General features: G+C 41.0%; 1 protein-coding gene across 2 annotated transcripts in view; it reads left to right on the top strand.

Moving 5' to 3' along the window:
- The window catches only part of plxnc1 (plexin C1), a 27,533-nt gene continuing 7,482 nt past the window's right edge, over window positions 1–20,051 (top strand). For both annotated transcript variants that reach the window (XR_004608958.1, XM_034525934.1), the window contains exons 1-24: window positions 1–1,092; window positions 2,180–2,296; window positions 4,381–4,518; window positions 4,630–4,730; window positions 4,808–4,913; window positions 4,997–5,159; window positions 5,325–5,427; window positions 7,234–7,309; window positions 8,119–8,160; window positions 8,275–8,408; window positions 8,799–8,978; window positions 10,126–10,234; window positions 10,345–10,518; window positions 10,603–10,770; window positions 10,970–11,066; window positions 11,214–11,315; window positions 12,754–12,857; window positions 12,993–13,034; window positions 13,121–13,245; window positions 13,813–14,011; window positions 14,525–14,671; window positions 17,666–17,834; window positions 18,078–18,178; window positions 19,585–19,660. Coding sequence is in view for 1 of the 2 variants with exons in the window: in XM_034525934.1 (XP_034381825.1) it covers window positions 82–1,092; window positions 2,180–2,296; window positions 4,381–4,518; window positions 4,630–4,730; window positions 4,808–4,913; window positions 4,997–5,159; window positions 5,325–5,427; window positions 7,234–7,309; window positions 8,119–8,160; window positions 8,275–8,408; window positions 8,799–8,978; window positions 10,126–10,234; window positions 10,345–10,518; window positions 10,603–10,770; window positions 10,970–11,066; window positions 11,214–11,315; window positions 12,754–12,857; window positions 12,993–13,034; window positions 13,121–13,245; window positions 13,813–14,011; window positions 14,525–14,671; window positions 17,666–17,834; window positions 18,078–18,178; window positions 19,585–19,660 (3,784 nt within the window). In the remaining variant the exon portion in view is untranslated. The remainder of the gene's footprint in view (window positions 1,093–2,179; window positions 2,297–4,380; window positions 4,519–4,629; window positions 4,731–4,807; window positions 4,914–4,996; window positions 5,160–5,324; window positions 5,428–7,233; window positions 7,310–8,118; window positions 8,161–8,274; window positions 8,409–8,798; window positions 8,979–10,125; window positions 10,235–10,344; window positions 10,519–10,602; window positions 10,771–10,969; window positions 11,067–11,213; window positions 11,316–12,753; window positions 12,858–12,992; window positions 13,035–13,120; window positions 13,246–13,812; window positions 14,012–14,524; window positions 14,672–17,665; window positions 17,835–18,077; window positions 18,179–19,584; window positions 19,661–20,051) is intronic.

Raw genomic sequence — 20,051 nt, forward strand, 5'->3', positions numbered from 1 at the left:
TTTTAGCACTTCTCCTTTCACTGGAGGAGAGCAGCGCGCGCCATGAAGAGCGTCAGCGTGTGAGTGTTGCGCCGCCAGAAGATGATCCTGCTGCCGGGTCTGCTGCTCGTTCTCTGGGGAGAACCGGGTCGGTGCCTGGAGGAGAACGGAGGCTTCCTTTTTGAAGGAGACATCCGGCACTTCGCCGCGGCCACCAACGCGGTTTACGTCGCGACAGAGGAGAGGCTGTACCAGCTGAGCCACGACCTGACTCTGGTCCAGAGTCTGACTCAGAGGGGGGTCTTGACGGGTGGGCATCAAATCAACGATGCGAACTTTACCCGGTTCGGTGAGACGGAGAAGCGGAACGCAACTTTACGCGTCAACATTTTGTTGCCGCTGGTTGGGGATCAGTCTCTGATCAGCTGCGGAGTGATAGAGTGCGGTTACTGCGAAGTGTTGGACCTGAAGAACATTTCAAATGTGCTCTACAGGGAGCACATCCTGGTGGGGTCTCCGTGGACCAGCAGCGCGTCCATCGGGTTCCTGGTGGATGTGGAGCAGAAAAAAAACGAGACTTATATTCTGACTGCCAATCAGCAATATGATCCCCCAAAGAGCAGCTGCTCCTTCATAACTGAAGCGGTGAAGCTTCACAACACGAATGAGAATCAAGAAGGATCTATATTTTCTTTAAATGGAGACTTCACTACCTCTTCAATCAAACAAATCGTAGGCAAAGCTGAGTTTGTGGATGGATTTCAGATCAATTTAAACATTTATCTTTTCTCCAACCTGCCCTCAAGTGACAAGATCAACAAAGTCCGTCTCATTTGGCTCGAGGGTAAAAAAAACAAAAAGGAGACTCTCCAGTCTCTGCGGGGCGCAACCCTTCGTCTCTCTGGCGGCGGGGAAGGCAGCAGACTCCTCGCCTCCGCGGTGATCCCAGGTGGGCCGCCGGTGCTGTGGAGCGGCGTGTTCAGTGTGGACGGAGGACAAGCCAACACCCAGCTGGTGCTGTTTGACATCAGTCCGGATCTCAGCGGAGTCGCTGATGCAGATCCAGACTTCTGCAGTGTCTGCACCCCCGAGAAGACAATTGCAGATCAACAGGTTGTAGTGAATGAATGTTTTTAAATAAAGTTACACGACTAGAATCATGGGCTCTTTTCCCGCACTGACTACGTCTTCCACTCTACGTGAAAACAATCTAATGTTAGGACTCAGTATGTCCATACCTATGGGTCATAAAGACATCATACCAGCTGAGCTACTACTAATATGAATATGTATACTTCATATTATAATAAGTTTACAAAGTGCTTTGAGAGTGAAATCAATGAAATTATTTGAGACTTAATTACCTCATTATTCACATGATTGAAGTGTTTCCCTTTAAATGTTTGCGTGTGAATTACCACAGAAATAAGGTTAAAGTACATCAAAGTATAATCGTGTCTGCTGGTGACGGTAATCTTGAGGGCTGATTAAACAAGAAAAACTTTAATCAAAAAGGTGAGAAGTCCGTTCATGAGGCTCTTAGGGCGTTGGTTGCTATAGAGATGGTTGCAAAATAATTAAAATGTCACTTATTGTCACTGCACACTCGCCGACATGAATATTCATTCCAGAGCATACTGTGTGTACACAGCACTGAGACGCTGTGAACAAGGTGTAGTATCACTCACTGGATCCAGCGAGTTTTGTTGTTGGAATAAGGGGAATACAAAAATTACAAATTGTGTGTTTAGCATTTTTTATTAAGTGATTGATTTACATTTTCTCGAAATGTGTCTGAATAAAAAAAATTTTTTTTTATAATTAGGCATTGCTTATGGTAAGCAAATAAGCTGGGTGTACTGGGGCTTCAGTCATGATAGACAAGACTGCACATGACGATAGATCATATTCAATGGGATGTGTGTGTCCACATATATTATCTTCTTTTTCTTTTGCTGATGATATTTAATGCGTATGCCAGAGCGTTCTTGTTGCAGCTTACAAAAAGGCACAATGACCTGAGAAATTAAAATATGAATGAACATGATTTATTATCAGTCACAATCGCCCAGGAATGCACCTAATTGAGTTTTGAGTCATCAAGCTATTTCAACTGCCCTCCACACTACTTCAGGAAGCCATGAATACCTGTTGGATCCTAATCTGATAATCAGTGTGTTTGTTTGTTTCTCAACCAAAGACCCTGAAGCCGAAGGCCGTGCTCTTTAGGCAGAACTACATGACCTCTGTTCTGGCAGTGAGACAGAAGGCCTGGATGGTTTTCTTTATCGGGACAGGAGATGGGCAGCTTATTAAGGTGTGTATAAATACTCATTTCAAATTAGTACTTGTGCATCAAATGTTCTCAGATGTATTGTATTAGTTATCTATACATTAATGTTACAGAAACCGATCGTGTTTATTTAATGATAGGAAGGAGGGCGACGCTCTATTGGAAGACAGACGCTGTTTCAATTACAACTTTTGATCGGAACAATAATGTGATTAAAGTTGACAAATTATTTCAGTCTTAGTGGGGCGTGAAAATTGATGTCCAATTTCTTGCATTCGGTTTAGTGAAATGACGACCAGCTTCCTGTCACCCCCGTCTGGCTCTCACTGTCACTTCTCCATCACATCATCCTCTGTCTTCTTTCCATCTCCTTGATACAACAAATGAAATGCTGCAGAGCGACCTAATACAAACTCACTCACATGATTAAAGAATTAAACAGGAAGCACTCCACAGTAACCCTCTGCTAGACACAATAGGCTCTTTCATGCTGAGTTTACTTTCTACAGTTTTCATAAAACGCCTCAGTGTATTTTTCTCAGCTATGCAGCTGAGGCCAAACAGAAGAATGGCTTTTGATTCGCAAGCAAAAGTAACACATAGGGCAGACACCTGACAAGTTGTGACTTTTTGTTGTTAAAGATGATAGTGTGATGATATGTGTGAGGGGTAGACCTCTAAATAATTAGAACAAACACAGAACCTATGCATCCTTTTGGTTGTTCAGCCGTATTTGGTTCTATTAATTATTTTAATGTTCTTAAATTAAGCACAAGTATACTCTTTCAACAGAAAACTAAAATCAACAAAAACAAGAGCTTCCCATAATCATCATCATCATCATGCTCAGTATATGGCTGTTCAACAGCAGCCCGTTCTTATTCTAAAATCAAATCTTATGCAACACATCATGTGGTGGGAGATTAGGTTCACTGTCAGGATAGTATGGATATGTACTGAATAGGATTAAGTGGAGAAGGGAAAGTGTCTTATTGACCCCAATAACATACTACTCTCAGTCCTGTTCCTCCTCACATCAAAGATTAATTTCCTCACAGTTCATAGGCCAAACACTCAGAGGGTAGGACGAGTTAAAGGCAGTTTTACCTAAAAGGGATTGTTTGAAGTGGGTTTGTATGAGGTATTTATTTATTATTACAATAGATGACAGCAGGTACGGGCCCCAGTTTGGAGGAGCAGACGGTAGTACCAGCATGAAAGCAAATCAATGTACTGCTGAGGATGGGGGAAGCAGCAACATGTATTTTAGCTACCTTAAAGAAAGGCCCACCAAAAGAAAGAGATATCAGTTTAATTGAATAATATCATTTAAATATTTCCGCCGGTTTACCTTGTTGTGAGACAGATTTACAGTAGGTTTCCAAAGGCTGAACAGAAGTCGTGGTTTATGCTCTTGCCAAATTCCAGCATATACACTAGTGGGTCAGAGGCTGAAGAGGGAGACACCATGACATTTGTGCTTGAACAGGAACACAGGGCAGCACCACATGTAATCCCATCCTGTGTATTGGTAAACTGTGACATGATGTGAACATTATGACAGAAACACCTTTTCTTCTGTGCTGCTGTGAGCTCTTGCTGGAGTCAGAGGGCAACACAGTGTCCCTATTAAGACTCAAAGACATCAATGGTTTAAGAGTGGAATGACATGTCAGAGAAATCTGAAGCACAGACTCACCAGTAAATGCAACTCTACCTCGACTGAATCGTCACAGCCATCGATTGCAGCAGCAGATAATTTTTTTTGTGTTAGTTCAGAGTCATACATGCAAAGGTTGTTGGCAGACTGTATCTATAGTTGTACTATTTGTAGATAATAAGGAAGTTCCAACTATGACAAGTTAAACGGTCTGCTGTGAAAAAAGGCACATTAAGAGAGCCAAGTAAATAAGCCAGTTTGAAGCTCACTGTGAAAAACATAAAATGTAAGACAAGAACAAAGAATGCAATATTATGATGCTGAGCATCTGGTCGTAACAATCCTCCAGGTTACCTATTCGGCGAAGCCAACTAAACCATAAGCTTTTAATATTTACCAGCACAGTTGCTCAGTCAGAAACTTAACAAAGATGCATTCTTGTTGTCAGCTTGCTGTGGACAAGAACTATCAGACCACCTGTCCCAGGGTGCTCTACAGGGCCAATGACGACCGCCAAGTGTTTCCCAAAATGCTTCTGGATCAAGTGGATCTTAAACATGTGTACTTTGTACCATTACAAAACACGGTAGGTGCATTGCACATATCACTATGGCTGTGGTGAACACAGAGAGATGATGCATTCACAATGCATTTATGTAAGCCATCCTTTCTAAGTGTTGTTTGTGTTTGGTTGTAGATGAAGCGCGTACCCGTGTCTAAGTGCAGCTCACACACTAGTGTGCAGGACTGTTGGTCTGCACAGGATCCATACTGCGTCTGGTGTGGATCCAAAAGAAGGTCAGGGAAACAACATCTGCACTTGACACCTTCAAACAATCATAAACTCGGTTAAAACATATTGTTTCTCTTACTAGTTGCACGTTTGAAGATGACTGCCAAGATTCAGACTGGATATCCGTTCCTGATGATTCTCAACCGAAAATGGTTTCCTACAAAGTAGCAAAGGACGGCGCCGGCCAGGTCCAGATCACCACAAGCTTTCAACTTTATTCATTTGTGTCACATATTTCTCCTTTTAAACACTCTAATCCATCTTTTCTCAGATCACACTCGACATCCAGACACATCTCACTGTGGGCCAGGAGGCTCGGTCTAACTTCGCCTGTCAATTCTCCAGTTTCAGTGAGCTTTGTAGCCCGCAAAGCCCTCCTCCACAGTTCCCACAATGCAGCTGCGTCCTTTCAAATAGCACACTTCCTGCTGAAGGTCAGTGACTTATGCATATAATAATCCAGTGAATTATATACCTGGTGATCAATAACTTTCACACTGTCACAAGAGTCCTGCAAGGTGAAAAAGTGAACAATACATATATTGTTACATCATTATGAGCAAGACGGTGACGCTCACTGTACTCTTCTCACCCGACAGGCCTGCCTGTCACAGTTAAATTGAGACTTGGGACGACAGAATTGAGGGAACAACTGAAGCTGTCCAACTGCTCTGACATCAAGGGACCACCAACGTCTGTCCTGTAAGTACATCGTTAGTCAGATGCATCACTGATGAAATGATCAGCTCCCAGGTATAGAAAACATAATTGGAGCGTGTCTGTCCACATTCTGTTGGGTAAAAAACATTGTTCCTGCAAAGCCTCATACTGTCATTCTCTCCCAGGTTTATTAAGAACCATTGTGGATTAGTACAAATAGACATTTTTGACATTTTGTGACCTTGGGCTTCCAGCTGACATAAGACACATACATGCATACAACTTGAAGCTTCACACACAAACTCATATTACGCCACATATTATGATGACCAAAAAGACTGTATATGAAAGTTACAAAACGGGAAAACAAACCCAATACAAACAAATATGTAATATACAAATGGAATAAACATTGAACTAGTTTTAAACATAGCACCCCACACTTGAAACCGAGGGTCCCCTAATTAGGTGAGTCGACAATAAGCTAGCTGCTTCATCACAGCTTTCATATCTGTCTCTCAAATCACTCTACATCAAAGTTTCAGCAATTTATGCACCAACGAACACCAGCAACAGAAATAGCTGTATTGCTTTACGGTGAGCGAATCCTTCTTACCTTTGATGATAAAATGAAGAATATGATTTTTTCCCGGTAAATCCACAATGATTCATGTTCAACTGATATGCTTTGTCTCATTCAAATCGTCGCAGAAGTTGTGAGGGGCGGTTCTGAACCCAATGACGACGCCTTTTTAATGCCCGTTGGCTCAAAGTGCTGTCAATCTTCTTTTGCATTTTACAGCTCGATTCTATTGGCTCTAACGATTAAAGGGATAGTTCATTTTCATAAATCGATCAATGCATTGCCGAATTAACTCACGTGACGTAATCTTAAGTGGCCATGGAGGAGAACATCTGCATGACGCAGAATGACGCACAACAGCTGCTTTAGCTCGTGTTGCGCACTCCTTCTGTAGAACTTGTTTAGACCTTTTGTAGAGTGTTAGTTGAACACCAATAGTGATATACAGGTGAAATATATAGTTTGCTACTTGCTAAAACTAAAAGTTTGGCCTAAACTTTCTTTACTAAAAACTAAAAAATGTTCAAAGTAAAACTTTGCAGAGAGACTGTTCACATATTGTGCAATCACTGGAAGAGGCCTGGTCATCATTCCAATTAGATGATCATCCTGAAAGGGCCTTATTTTTTAGGCGAACCTGAAACCTTTAATTTGTGGTGTGTGCCATCTTCACATACTCTTAACCAGTAACATACTGTATATAGTGGTATTAACACATCTGAACAATATCTCACAAGTTACTGTTTATTTTAACACCAAAACTATTCGAATAGACCTTGTGTTTGCAGAGATGCATCCTTTTTAGTTTGGGTATGCTATTAAGTTAAGTTTATTAAATAATGTCTTCGTTTTTAAAGGGTATCCCCAATCCAGTAGGAATGAGAGAGGGGGGGCTGCATATCTCCATTTTAATTGTATAGCTTGTAGAGCCATTAAGGAGGTGATGGCAAGCATCCCCTGTTTGGATTTGGGCAAAATGTTTTCTTGTCGGGGAAGGGAGTGTATTTTATTACGAGCAAAGTCCCAAATGTCATCTGAAAAATGTCAATCTAAGTCCTGTACCTACGTATATTTGATATTGGGGAGCAGCTAATGTTTGAGATGAAAAGTCGAGCAGTAAAGCCTCATTCACTAACAAGAGATGGAATTAGACATTAAACGGCATAAAGAGACTGAAAGGCAGAAGTATGAGAACAAAAAACAACAATCATTGTGGTTAAAGTTTTATTAACAACAGTAAGCGATAACAATTGCTTTCTCTTCAGGTGTCGGCAGTGTATCGAGGCTGGATGTGGCTGGAGCAAAAACGTCTGTTCCTGGGCAAAAGGAGGAGTGAAGGATGTAATTATTATGTTTTTATGTATTTATCTAACGTCATCTGTGTTTCCCAGTGCTACATTTGAACACCAATGCATCAAGACCGCATTCATTTTGAGCTATTTGTTAGATTGAAGACTATGACTGGATAAAATTATATTATGATATTTGTTGTTACTAGTTAAGAAGAAACTTAACTTTTTTGGACTTTCAACAAATTCATGTTGGCTACATTTGACAACAAATTTACAGGAAATGAGTTCATTCTGCTATAATTATTATAGCATATAGTATCGCTTTATGTCTTTTAGTTTTATTATATCAAAATGTAATACTCTCTGAATTTCAGGGATTACATTATTTTTTGAATCTATATGTTCAAGAAATTGTCGTGTGTTTTGGGAAATTCACTTATTTACTGAGCCTGGATTGGAACAAAGAGGCAGCAAGGTGAGCCGGCCAGCTACGATCAAAAGCTACAAAATGAAACGCCTTCTAGCACAAAACAATCTAGATTTCATGTTGTGTCTTGTGAGCTGATCTTAGCGAGCTAGTCACCAACTTCCTCACCGCCCTGCTGTCTGCTCAGAGTTGCTCCGAGTTAAGACACTTTGCAAAGATGGCAACTTCCCTGTGACGACCAAACTCACTCTTTTCTATTTCTGCACGTCAAACACATGCAACATGTCAATAAGACGGCATTATACTTGTTGAAATGTAACTCACGCAAGCTGCTTTCTAACGTATTATTTCCAGGTCCTGAATCCACTAGAACCTTTACTGTGTATGTCATGTGAACCTGCTTCATTTCTTCCCCTCACTTCCTCCTGCAGGACAACATTTGCCAAAGGATGGAGTCAGGGATTAACTTTTTTGTGAGTCTGAACCTTAATTCTGACACACGTTCTTCCTCTGATGCTCAGCTCATTCACGTTCAGTAGAGGTTAAAACATCAGTGCTGATTATATGTGTGTGTGTTTTACTGTCAGAAGCCAGAGATCTCCTCCATCACTCCCAGTGTCGTGTCTTTCTACGGCAGAGACCATGCAGTGTTGTCGGGTTCCAACCTCAGTGACGTCACTAGAGTGAGGATCCAGGCGGACATGGACTGCACTCCACAAGAGTGAGTCAGTTTACATGTGGCTAAAATTATGCTTTCACTTTAAATTACAATTCAAAGATAGCAATTATTACTGCATCGGGAACTTCCACCCATTAGACAAGTTGACGCTATTGTCTAGTCAATACTCTGTACACTGCTCGTTCATTAAGTCTGACTGGGGTTTTGTTGTATGATGTGGCTCTGCTCCACAGAAACAATAAAGGAGATTTAGTCTGAGGTTATTAAGTACTTCTACATCAATGAGGCTTACGTCATGGTTCAAACATGCTTATTATACTCTTTAGTTTTGTGTTGCAGCAAGTCAGAAACCCTTTTGTCAATGGTGCAGCTGCTGCATAATATAGTTGTCATTATGTTCTCAAAGTCTTGCTTACTGGTTTCCCCTCTCAGGTCTCCTGTTTGGAACAACGTTGGAGTGAACCTAACGTTCCACATTCCCAGTACCGATAATAAAGGCACGGTCAACGTATGTGTTCTCCTCCCAGACGGTAGTTGCCATGGCAAATCTACAATCACCTACCGGTCATCCCCCTCCTGCACCAACATTGTACCAAGCTGCAGCTGGATCAGGTCTGTGTGTGTGTGTGTGTGTGTGTGTGTGTGTGTGTGTGTGTGTGTGTGTGTGTGTGTGTGTGTGTGTGTTACCATGTTTATCGTGGTTACTTCTTTCTCTCTTATCAGGCCACACGGGGTTGACAGGAAATGTGGTATTAATAAATTTTTTTAAAGAAGAAAACACATTGTATTCTAGGCCATAGTTATCATAACTAATTTGACTACTTAATTTTATACTTTGGCAATTACAAATGCTCTAGACAGCACTGTCTACAAAAATATCAAAAAGGGCAGTGAAAACTTGGCTATTTAGGGATCTGCCTCCAGTGCTTCACTAACTCACTGACTTATTCTAGGAAACATTGATAGTAAGTGAGCAACCGTTTGCAGTTGAGGGCACTTCCCAAAAGCAATGTCTTTCACCATTGCACCGCTTCCTTTTTTTAGTTGCAGCAGCTGAAAGTGCCGCTAATGTATTTTTACACTGTTGCTTGTTACGCTAAAAAAAATAAAATAATGTGCATACACATAAAAAAATCTAATAATCCCAGGAATAGCTTTTCCTCTATGTTATCATTTCCCCACCCAGCCAAAGTGATACCAGTACAGTTTCCTTGATGGTTGTTTGTCATTCATACCCACTAGTAAGTATGCACAGCTTTCAATTTGCTCTTTTCTTTTCAAATTCTTGAAGGAACTAGTTTATTAAATTGTTTTAAATTAAATTTGTAGTATTTATGATCCACTGAGGATGCATCCTAATGTTTTTGAATACTTCCCAGCTGTTCCTCTATGTAAGCTACACCTTTGTAATGTAATATTTGAACTTAAATTGTGTTTTATTTTACATATATGTTTTTTTCTTCCAATCCTATTGGAGGCTGTAGTGAACACTAAAGCTCCCAGGAGCCACAATAAGAGATTTAAATGTATGTTCTCATACGTGGGTAACACCTACATGAAGGTGGTAGCCACAGATGTCTTTTCACCATCATTTTAGTCAGTTGCAGAAAGAAAACGCTTTGTCTGGTTTAGAATGCTGCAGCAATTAGAAAACTATTGAGTTGCTCTATCAACTGTTATTGGCCTCCAAAGATCTGTCATCCCTGCAGCACAATCAAACATCTTCCTGTCTGATTGGTTGCTGCTCTGTCTCCGATAGTGGGAGGAGGGAGGTCACACTTGTGGGGTCCCACCTGGAGTTTTGTGAAGGGGTCGTACACAGCCACAACCTGCAGGACGTCAGAGCTCCCAGAAAGCGAAACGATCAGGTGGGCCAGTAGACTGTCCCACTGTATGTCATGTTACATAATAATCATGCTGCATTCCAGTAGCATTATACTCTATACCTGTATATAACACATTGTTTTATTCTTGGCAGAATTTCACTTATGACACACCTGCAGCGGACAAAAAGATGTTGAGCAGCTCTGTGTTTCTGAAAGTAGCGAATGAAACCTTGAACTGCTCCACAACATTAAAGTACTATCCAGACCCCGAGTTCACTAGCTTCACATCCACGAGGACCGGGGACGACGTCCGCATCACCTTACAGGTAATGCATACTTTTTAGCACACATGCACACATATAAGAAAATGGATACATAAAAGTTGAAATCTGTCTCTGTTGTCATTTCAGAAAAAGGCAGACAAACTGGAGATGAGCCTGTTAGAGTTGTCGGTGTGGGGCGTTGAGGGAGGAAAACAATACCCCTGCATCATGGAAGCCAAAGAAAGCAGTAATGAGACAGACTTTTTCATCTGTGAGATTCAACAGACACCCAACACCAAATTTCAGCACTTAATGGTAAATATGTTAGTCATACTATAGAGAAATAAAATAGTAATTGTATTCTGATAAAAGTTTCAACAGGACTATGTGCTACCTGATACAACCAATGTCTTCAGAAGTGTATCTGTTTCCAGTTACTTAAACAAAGTAGTAAACATGCATTTGTAAGATTCCTTTCAAATACAGTGTGATTGTCGCTTTTTTTTTTTTACAGATCCGGTATGGAGACAAGACGGTAAAACTGAACGCCCGATCTTCATTGCAGCTGTACCTGCTTCTTGCCCTTCTGCTGATACCCTGCATTATTGTCGGTAAGAGCACAAAGAGGGCTTGGATGATTTGACCCATTTTGGTCTACTAGCAGCCTCAAAAGCACATACAGTTCAAGCTTTGCCCTGGAAGACGATGTTCTAATTAAATTAGATACATGACCTCTGTCTGCTTGGTTCTGTTCTCAGCGGTGGTGATCTTCTACCGAAGCCAGCAGAAGAAGCTCACGGCTAAGATGAACAAGCGTATGGAAGACCTGGAGCTCGACATCAGGAATGACATTAGACAAGGTCAGTCTTTTGAAGCCACTCCAGTAGCAGAATCTACTTCGCTACTAGACGTCCGTATAGTCCACAAACGCTCACATTTTTGTGTAAATACCTAAGATATTGGGTGGTATCTGAACTAAAACTCGGGTATCGTATCGCCACTATTAAAAAATGTCCAACACTGACAGTCGAGGGCATGACAAATCTCCATTAAAGAGTAAGGGGCATAGATTTGCGATGTTTTTTATCCACCGTTGCGTTGTCTCTCTTTGGATGGCAATGTCTATTAGATTGTCAATGCATGTTGTACATTCATGGTTCCCAGAGGAGGAGTCCTACTGACTGGTGATCCTCTGACTTTCACTCAAGCGTTAATATTTTATTTACACATCTTTTTGTGAAATGTCTCAACAACTATTGAATGGATTACCGAGAAACGTGGTACAGACGTTCATTATGTTTGTATCAGTCTATACATTGTTTGTTTAGGAAATTCTGGCATATAATACCTTTTTTAAATTGTTTTATTTTTAAAGTTGTACAAAGCCTTGTGTTTCCAGAGGGAGCTTTTTGAAATCTGATACATTGCATCAAGTTATGTCTCTTGAGTCGGTGGCGTTTGGGGCTGAAGACGACACGTTTGAAAGTAAAAAAAAACATTGTGGGGGTTGTAGGCACTGGGCTTAGACAAGGTTTTAAACTCTATAGTGCAGTGCTTAATTTGTGGAGTTCTCTTTTAGCTTTTCATCTAGCACAATCACCTGGTATCCATTACTTTGGTTTATGCAAAACATTCCATCAGCCTCAGCTGTATTTAGTTTGCATTGCCGATATGTGAATGTTAGCATGCTGTAACGCCAAACTATGATGATGATGAACATGGTAAACATTATACCTGCTAAACATCAGCTTGTTGGCATTGTACCGCTGTGCCTAACTGCAGCTTCACCGAGCTGCTAGCATGGCCGTTACAAATGGTAGTTACTGTGTCTGATTGTTCATGACAAATGGCTCAACCTTATCATACACTGGCCCTGTGTTGTTCCACTTCACGGTCCTGTCTTCAGATAACTCAACACACGCAGGCAGTTTCTTTTTATGAAGTGAAATGCCTGAACTCGTTCCCTTTTCTGGGGTCGTACTTGTCGCAGATACACGGTTGATGTTAAATATTGTCATACACACTGACCCTCACGCAGGGCCTCATTTGTTGCTTTTGGCCCACTGAGGTGTAAGAACAGTTAGTAATTTGCAGCACCAGTACAGTCTGAGTCACATTCTCACTTCCTTTTTTTTTACCTTTGACCTGCGAACTGATGCTTGCTTCACAATTTAACTTTTTTCGCTGACACAAAGAGAAATATGTATCTGTTTGGCACTGTTTTGCCGAGACGTTCCAGGTTGTAGTCACACAGGTCTGTAGTCCATAAAATCATCCTCATTTAACTGCCTTCCTCAGGTTTTGTGGATCTGCAGACAGAGAAAGCTGACCTGATGGAAAATGTTGGAGCAATTCCTTTCCTGGACTACAAGCACTTTGCCTCCAGAATCTTTTTTCCAGAGGTACAATGGAGATGGCAAAAAAAGATTATAAAAACTGTTGCAGTGAAATGTCAAATATCAAATATAATTTATGTATATATAACATTGTTGCCAGATTAACAAAGGCACCTTTTTGTGTTTACTGTCATATTTCAGAGGGAGTCTTTGATGGCATTGTGCATCAAAGACATTGGTCAGGTAAGGTCTGACGCCAGCTGTGGTTGATGTTGGTCCCACTTTGTAACTCTGTCAGTGATGTGTTGCTGTATCTGACCTGAAATCAGGACGCCGTGAAGGTTCAGCTCGACGAATGTTGCCAGTGCTTGTCCAGGCTGCTCCAGGACCAGCTCTTTCTCACATCTATGGTGCACGCTCTAGAAGAGCAGAAGAGCTTCACCATCAAAGACAAGTCAGTTTGTGGAGTTTTGCTGTGTGCGATTAGCTTTTGCATGGAGTATTGCGCAACAGAGGTCTGAAGTGTAGTCAAAGGCAGCTGTAGGTCTTGGACAAACTCGTCTGATCTGCTGTCCTTTACTCTGGTCTATTACTACCATTACTTACTTTGTTTTTGTTCTCTATTTCATTGTCTTTTAGTTTAAGTTTTTGATTCTTCTCTTTTATTGATCTATTTCTTCCGATCATGGTCTCCTCCAGTGTTTCCTAGATCCTGTCATTTGAGAAGCTGAAACCAGATAGTGTTTGGTATTTTTGCTTCGAAATGAGTGCATTTACTTTTAAAATAACTGCAGAATAATTTTCTGTCTACTAATTGACACATTAACAAACTGTTGACTGCATCAAACTGTTTCTTTTTCCTTCTTATATTGTTCTTTGCACCCTCTTTCCTATTCATCGATTATCCTCTTCAACTTATTGTTCTATTCTCTCCTTCCTCTTCGTTGATATGTTATAACTTGCATCGTTTATATTGTCCTCATCTCCTTTTGTCTCCTCACCTTCATCTCCTCTCCTCCAGGTGTGTGTTGGCTTCCTTACTGACCGTCGCGCTCCACAACAACTTGTCGTACCTGACGGAGGTCATGAAGACTCTGCTCCGGGCTCTGACTCTGCAGAACAGCAACGCTCAGCCCAAACTGCTGCTGCGCCGCACTGAGTCCACCGTGGAGAAACTGCTGACCAACTGGATGTCCATCTGCCTTTATGGCTTCCTCAGGGTCCGTTGCTCTTATGTCGCCTTTAGTTTTTTCTTTAGTTCAGCTACTTTAACCATGCTGCATATGTTGCAGCATACTTCTTGACTTTTGATTAATAGATCTTGAGAGGGTATTTTTTTCATAGGTCCCATAAGGCTATTTACAAATTATTTACAGTCACCCCAGAAACCAGAGAAGTAACTTCAGCCATTTCATAAACCACATCCAATTCTCTCTTCGCCTCATCTGCATACCTATTAAAGGAAACATTACCATGGTCACGGACATTAGCTCTGTACACCCATCATTGAATTAGATGGTGCATTTGTAAGTCTAATCTGATGCTTTACTAAGTTATTAACTCGAGTTATGAATGTTGCATGTATAAATCTCACAGCCAACAAACAAAGAGGCCACAAGTTAAATTGTCCCACTCTGGTTGAAACCACACAGAGCTCCACACAAAGTCACCCGCCTTCTGTGCCTTATTTGACCGACTGACTCACTGAAGTTCCTGTTTCTGGTTTTGTGTAGGAAAGTGTTGGGCAGCACCTGTTCCTCATGGTGAGCGCTCTCACGCAGCAGACAGCAAAAGGACCTGTGGACTGCGTGACAGAGAAAGCTCTGTACACACTCAGCGAGGACTGGCTGCTGTGGCAGGCTCAGGACTTCATCTCCCTGGTTATGTGTAAACACACACACACACACACACACACTCACCTTTGACATCTCAGGGCATTTGCACTTGAGCTGATTTGTTGGGTCCAAACAAGAAGTCATTTGGTGGAACTGTCATGGAGTAAATACAGACCTCTTTGTGGTACGTCTGCATTTTGCTCTGTGTCAGTATGTCACAAGTTTAGTCAGTTGTGCTTTTAGATGTGGAAGCAATCATGAACACTTCCCTATTCTTAGTTCTGTTTTTTTGTTTTGGTAAGTACACCACTGTACCCCCGATCTTCTGAATACACACACTTTATAAAAGATGATGTCTTGAAAAGAGCACATTTGCCACACTGAGTGTATTATGAAAGCTTGTCAGGTACACAGCGGCTGGTACCAGACCACTTCCTCCTCCATATATTTTAAGGCCTCTTCAAACATGCAAAGCTTGGCTTTACTTACTGTGTGTTTTTTTGTTATCTTAACAAAACTAATTTCCTGGACATTGCACAAGTTATAAAAATAGTTCCAGAAATGCACTGGCAAAAATATGAACATCAGATTACCAGGTCATTACTTTTCCAATAAAAGGTGTCAACATCTACTTACATCCTGTTTGTTTATATGAAGGTTGTTGCCATACTGAGTATCACGGCTGCCACTGAACCACTTCCTCCTTCATGTAGTGCAGATTTAAAAGGCTTGAAATGGCTTTATTTACTGCATCTTTTAGGGTTATCTTGAGCAAACTACTTTCCTGGATGTTGCGCAACAGAAATATTCTGAAATAGTTTCAGAAACACACAGATTACTAAACCCATTCATTAATAGACATGGATTTTAATCACCTTTTAGACTCGTCAAAGTAAAAAAAAAATATGATATGGCTTCTGCTTCAGATTTCATATTTTCAAGGACCTTAGTAAACATTAACAGTGAAAATGAGAGAGGTTTTGTTAAGGCATGCAGGGTCAGTATGGTAACAGGAAATAATGTATTGAGAAAGGCACGGATGATAAATATCCTATTGGTACATGTCGATGTCCTCATTGTAGAAGTTGTTTTTTTTACAGAATCTTGCTCAACCTCTGCAGCTCATTGGCATGTTTCCCCAAATTCAAATCCAATGTTGCATGTTCAGACGTAGAAACTGCACAGTTTTACAAGTGAGACGACATTGCATACAGTCTTTGATAGACACAAATGTGCTGCTTCTGAGGAGTTTATGCTGCGACAGAACCTGTTTAAGGAAGTCAGACTGTTGACGAAAACACAAATTCAAGGAAGTGAAGCGCCTCGGCATTTCTCAGATTTAAACACATCAATGAACACTGCACTTTGACAACCTACTCCTCAGAGCGAGAGAGATGTTCCTGACACGTAGTCTTGGTTATTTCATAATTTGGGTAATATTATCATGGAAAATAAAGCTAGGTTTGGTAATTTTGAGAACCTAGTAAGAGTAAGCTTGAATTTCAAAGGAATCAACTCGTATCCAATGGCAGGCGCTCGCAGCACTACCTCCAAAAGTTGCTAAATCCAGCGAGAAAGTCTCAAAGTCTGCAACACTCACAACACTTCAGGCCTCCCTCCCAAAAATGTAATTATAAATGTAAACAACAAACATTATTGTTACACACTGCTGTAACGCCACTGCACGGGCAGACACCCAATCTAATAATTTCATTCAGGCCAAATGAATTAGACAGACTTATTACAGTCCTGCGACAGCCTCAAACACCAGATTTGTTTCTCTTGTTTTTGTCAGCGTTTGATTTATTGATATAAAGAGAATTTCAACAAAGATAACAAACGTTTCTAAAAAGCATTAACCACCCGAACGAAACCAAGTTTTCAGGGGCTTTTAATGTTTTAATCTCTAATTATTTTTTAAGAATCATGCTGACTGCAACATAAACCTGCAACAGCAATTTCTCTGTCCATTAATTCAATTCAATTAAATTCAGTTTATTTCGTATAGCCCAAACCCAGACCAATGAGACGTAAATTCATCCATAAGGAGAGATAAGAGGAGATAGGTGCTCAGTGTATCCTAAAACATCCCCCAGCAGCCTATAAGCCTATAGCAGCATATCAAGGAGCTGGACCAGGGCAAACCTGATTCAGCCCTAACTATAAGCACTATTAAAGAGGAAAGTCTTAAGTCTATTCTTAAATGAGGTGACTGTGTCTGCCTCCCAGACTGAAAGTGGAAGCTGGTTCCATAAAAGAGGAGCTTGATAACTGAAGGCTTTGGCTCCCATCCTACTTTTTAGGACTCTAGGAACCACAAGTAGCCCCGCATTTAGTGAGCGCAGCTCTCTAGTGGAGCAATATGGTACTACAAGCTCTTTAAGATATGATGGTGCATCACCAATCAAGGCTTTGTAGGTGAGGAGAAGAATTTAAAATGTTTAAATGTGATTCTGGATTTTACAGGGAGCCAGTGCAGAGCCGCTAATACAGGAGTAATGTGATCTCTTTTCATTAGGCTCTTCTAACACTTCACTCCGTTCCATCTTCGGCACTCTGTGCTCTCTCCTCTTCTATATTTCGTAGAAATCTCTCTTCTCCCCTGCTCCATGGACTCGACCCACAGCAATCATGGTCATTCTAATCTAATCTAACAAACCCCCGACTCACTTTACTGCACACTTCCAACCATTAGACGAGGAAATAAGATGGAGTGTGAATTTACTTTAACTTGTACAACGTGGCTGTGAAGGCCTTTCAGTAACCACATCTTTCCTCAACGCAGCTGTGTTATACTTTCCAACAATGAAAGAAAGATGAGGGATCTCTAATATGCATTTTATGTGTTGAATTATGAAACAGGTGTTGTTTCAATGAGGCTTTGAGCATTAATGGTTTTCTGAAGCATCCTGCACAAGTAGCTGTGTGCATTCACCATTCACACACACACTCGTGCATGGATTCAACAGTCTGCAGTGGATGGCTGTAAAGGTCAGGCAAGAGTAAACGCATTGACATGTTGCTGTGCATTGTTTACAGAAGCTGAAGGTGCTGTTTGCAGTGGGCAGTGACGGAGAGGTCAGCGAGCCTCTGGAGGTCACCGCTCTCAGCTGTGACTCAATAGAGCAAATCAAAGAGAAAATCCTGTCCACCTTCAAGGCCAAGTTTGGTTTCCCCTACAATACCCACCTCAGGGATGTTTGTATCGGTAGGTACAGATTCCGACGGTGGATTGGTGCGGTTACAAGTCTCGTCTAGGTAGCAGGCGGTGCATCAAATGTATGTTATTCCACGGCTGAAACCCCAAAAGTGTAATAATTCCTTCTCTTTGAATAACATTTGCCACAAAGTGACTATATATTTATGACCTGTTCTTTCAGTTCTTTGTCTTTTTTTAAATGTATTTTTTTATTTTCACACTGTTTAACCATACAACTCTTATTCCCACCAGAGTATGAGAATAATGGATCGTTTGTGGGTCTTGAAGAAGTGGATGCGAGCTCTGAGGTTATCGGGGAGGTGACAATGCTCAACACACTCAAGCACTACAAGGTGATATATTATATATATATACTGTGTATATATATATATATTGTATTAATATTTAAAAAACTGTCAGTGGAAGAAGGCTCTCAACTTCTGTCAAACCTCCGAACACTCATGCAAAAAGTCCTCACGTGTTTCTGTTTGTGTTGTGAAACACAGTAAACATGAGAGCAGGGAAGCAGGGCTGGGCCTGTGTCAGTTGGCATGACTCCCCTTTCACTTTGAGTATTATGGTTTCCCTCTCTGCCCACTCCTGTGACAGACTGTTTGTACAAGAGGAGGAAGAAGAAAAAACATACTGGAGTAAGAGTGGTTCGTAATGGCTTCATAATTGGATCATGGGAGTGTTTTCTTTTGCTCCACGTTTCTATCATCTACCAGAGTACCATCAGAGACTGGGAAAGATGGGCTCCAACACATGAGTTGTGTGATAGCCTGATGGGCTGGACTGTAAACCTATTACAAAGCCATGACACAACATTAAAAAACATGATTAGATAGATAGATAGATAGATAGATAGATAGATAGATAGATACTTTATTAATCCCCATGGGCTAATATGTTATCAACGCCCAACACCCAACACAATTGATTAGTCAATGGATGGGTATTGCTGTCTGGGTAAATCATCGTAATGCACAATTCTGGGGAAAATTGTTTTAATTAAAGTAGTATAAAGTAGAGCAAATATAGCGGTTCCTGAAGGCTGGTGGTTCTTGAACATTTCTTTGAAACACATGGGTCTATCCGAGTGGTTTCTGTGGTTGAATGTGTCAAACGGAAACTGTCTATTGCAATATCTAAACAATTTTAGAGATGTAAACCATTTGAGCTGTAAAGGCTCTGTCTCTCTTTTTACCAAATGGAGCGTTGACATTTAGGAACAAAGGTTGTATGATAAGACAATCGGCTCATTCGAGATGAGCCAGTTCTGTGCAGAACCTTCACCAGAATGCATGCTGGTTAGATTTGTGTCCGATTTTGTAGAATTGTAATATTTACCACCAGATTGTTGGCGATTATCTCATGTTGTGCAATGAAGGTTTAATCTACAAACACACAATAGTAAATAGTAAAAAAACTTGTAAAACACTTTGAAGCTTGTTTTGAAAAGTGTAATATAAATAAATTACACTTTTCAAAACAAGCTTCAAAGTGTTTTCCAAGACAGACATGAAAGGAACAAAGGATAGAATACAAAGCCAGATACACACATTTACAAACGCAAAAACAAATCCGAACGTGGTCTGCAAACTACAAGTTTGAGATCCAACTGGATGTAACTCAAACTCAGCGGCTCGACCAGAGCTTTTTTTTTTTTGCCTCCTCTCGTCCACCATTTGGGCGCAGCTCATCTCAAACTAACCTTGTTATTTATTCACATTTCTGTGTGTTGGTTGTCCTCCTGTAGGTTCCTGATGGAGCTACAATCAAAGTGCTTTCGAGGAAAGGTCATCCTTCTCTGAGCCAGCAGGGAAGCCTGAAGGGTAAGAGCTGAGACGGAACACCGTGTTTACCTTACGTAATATCAATACCGCTCTTATGCAGTTATAGATGGAGCCAGAAAGGGGATGATCTTGGTTTAGCAAGACTGGGGAACAAAGAGAGAGCCAAGAGAGATACTATTGATAGGAAATCAACAGGGAAACAAAAGCATTACACGTTTACTATCTAAAGTGAATCTAATCAGCTTTCTGGTACATTTTGCACCACCCATGAAAACTGTCATGTTGAGCATGAAAGTGCATTCTTGACTGTTCCATCGGTACGTTTGGCCAAACAATCTCGAGGTGCTCTCGCTGTCTTTGTCTGAGCTTTCTGCCACTTCCTACGACGGCGATGAGCAAATGGAACAGGGAGAGTTGTCCTAAAACTGGA

This window comes from Cyclopterus lumpus, chromosome 23 (assembly GCF_009769545.1).
Source record: "Cyclopterus lumpus isolate fCycLum1 chromosome 23, fCycLum1.pri, whole genome shotgun sequence".
Lineage (NCBI taxonomy): Eukaryota > Metazoa > Chordata > Actinopteri > Perciformes > Cyclopteridae > Cyclopterus > Cyclopterus lumpus.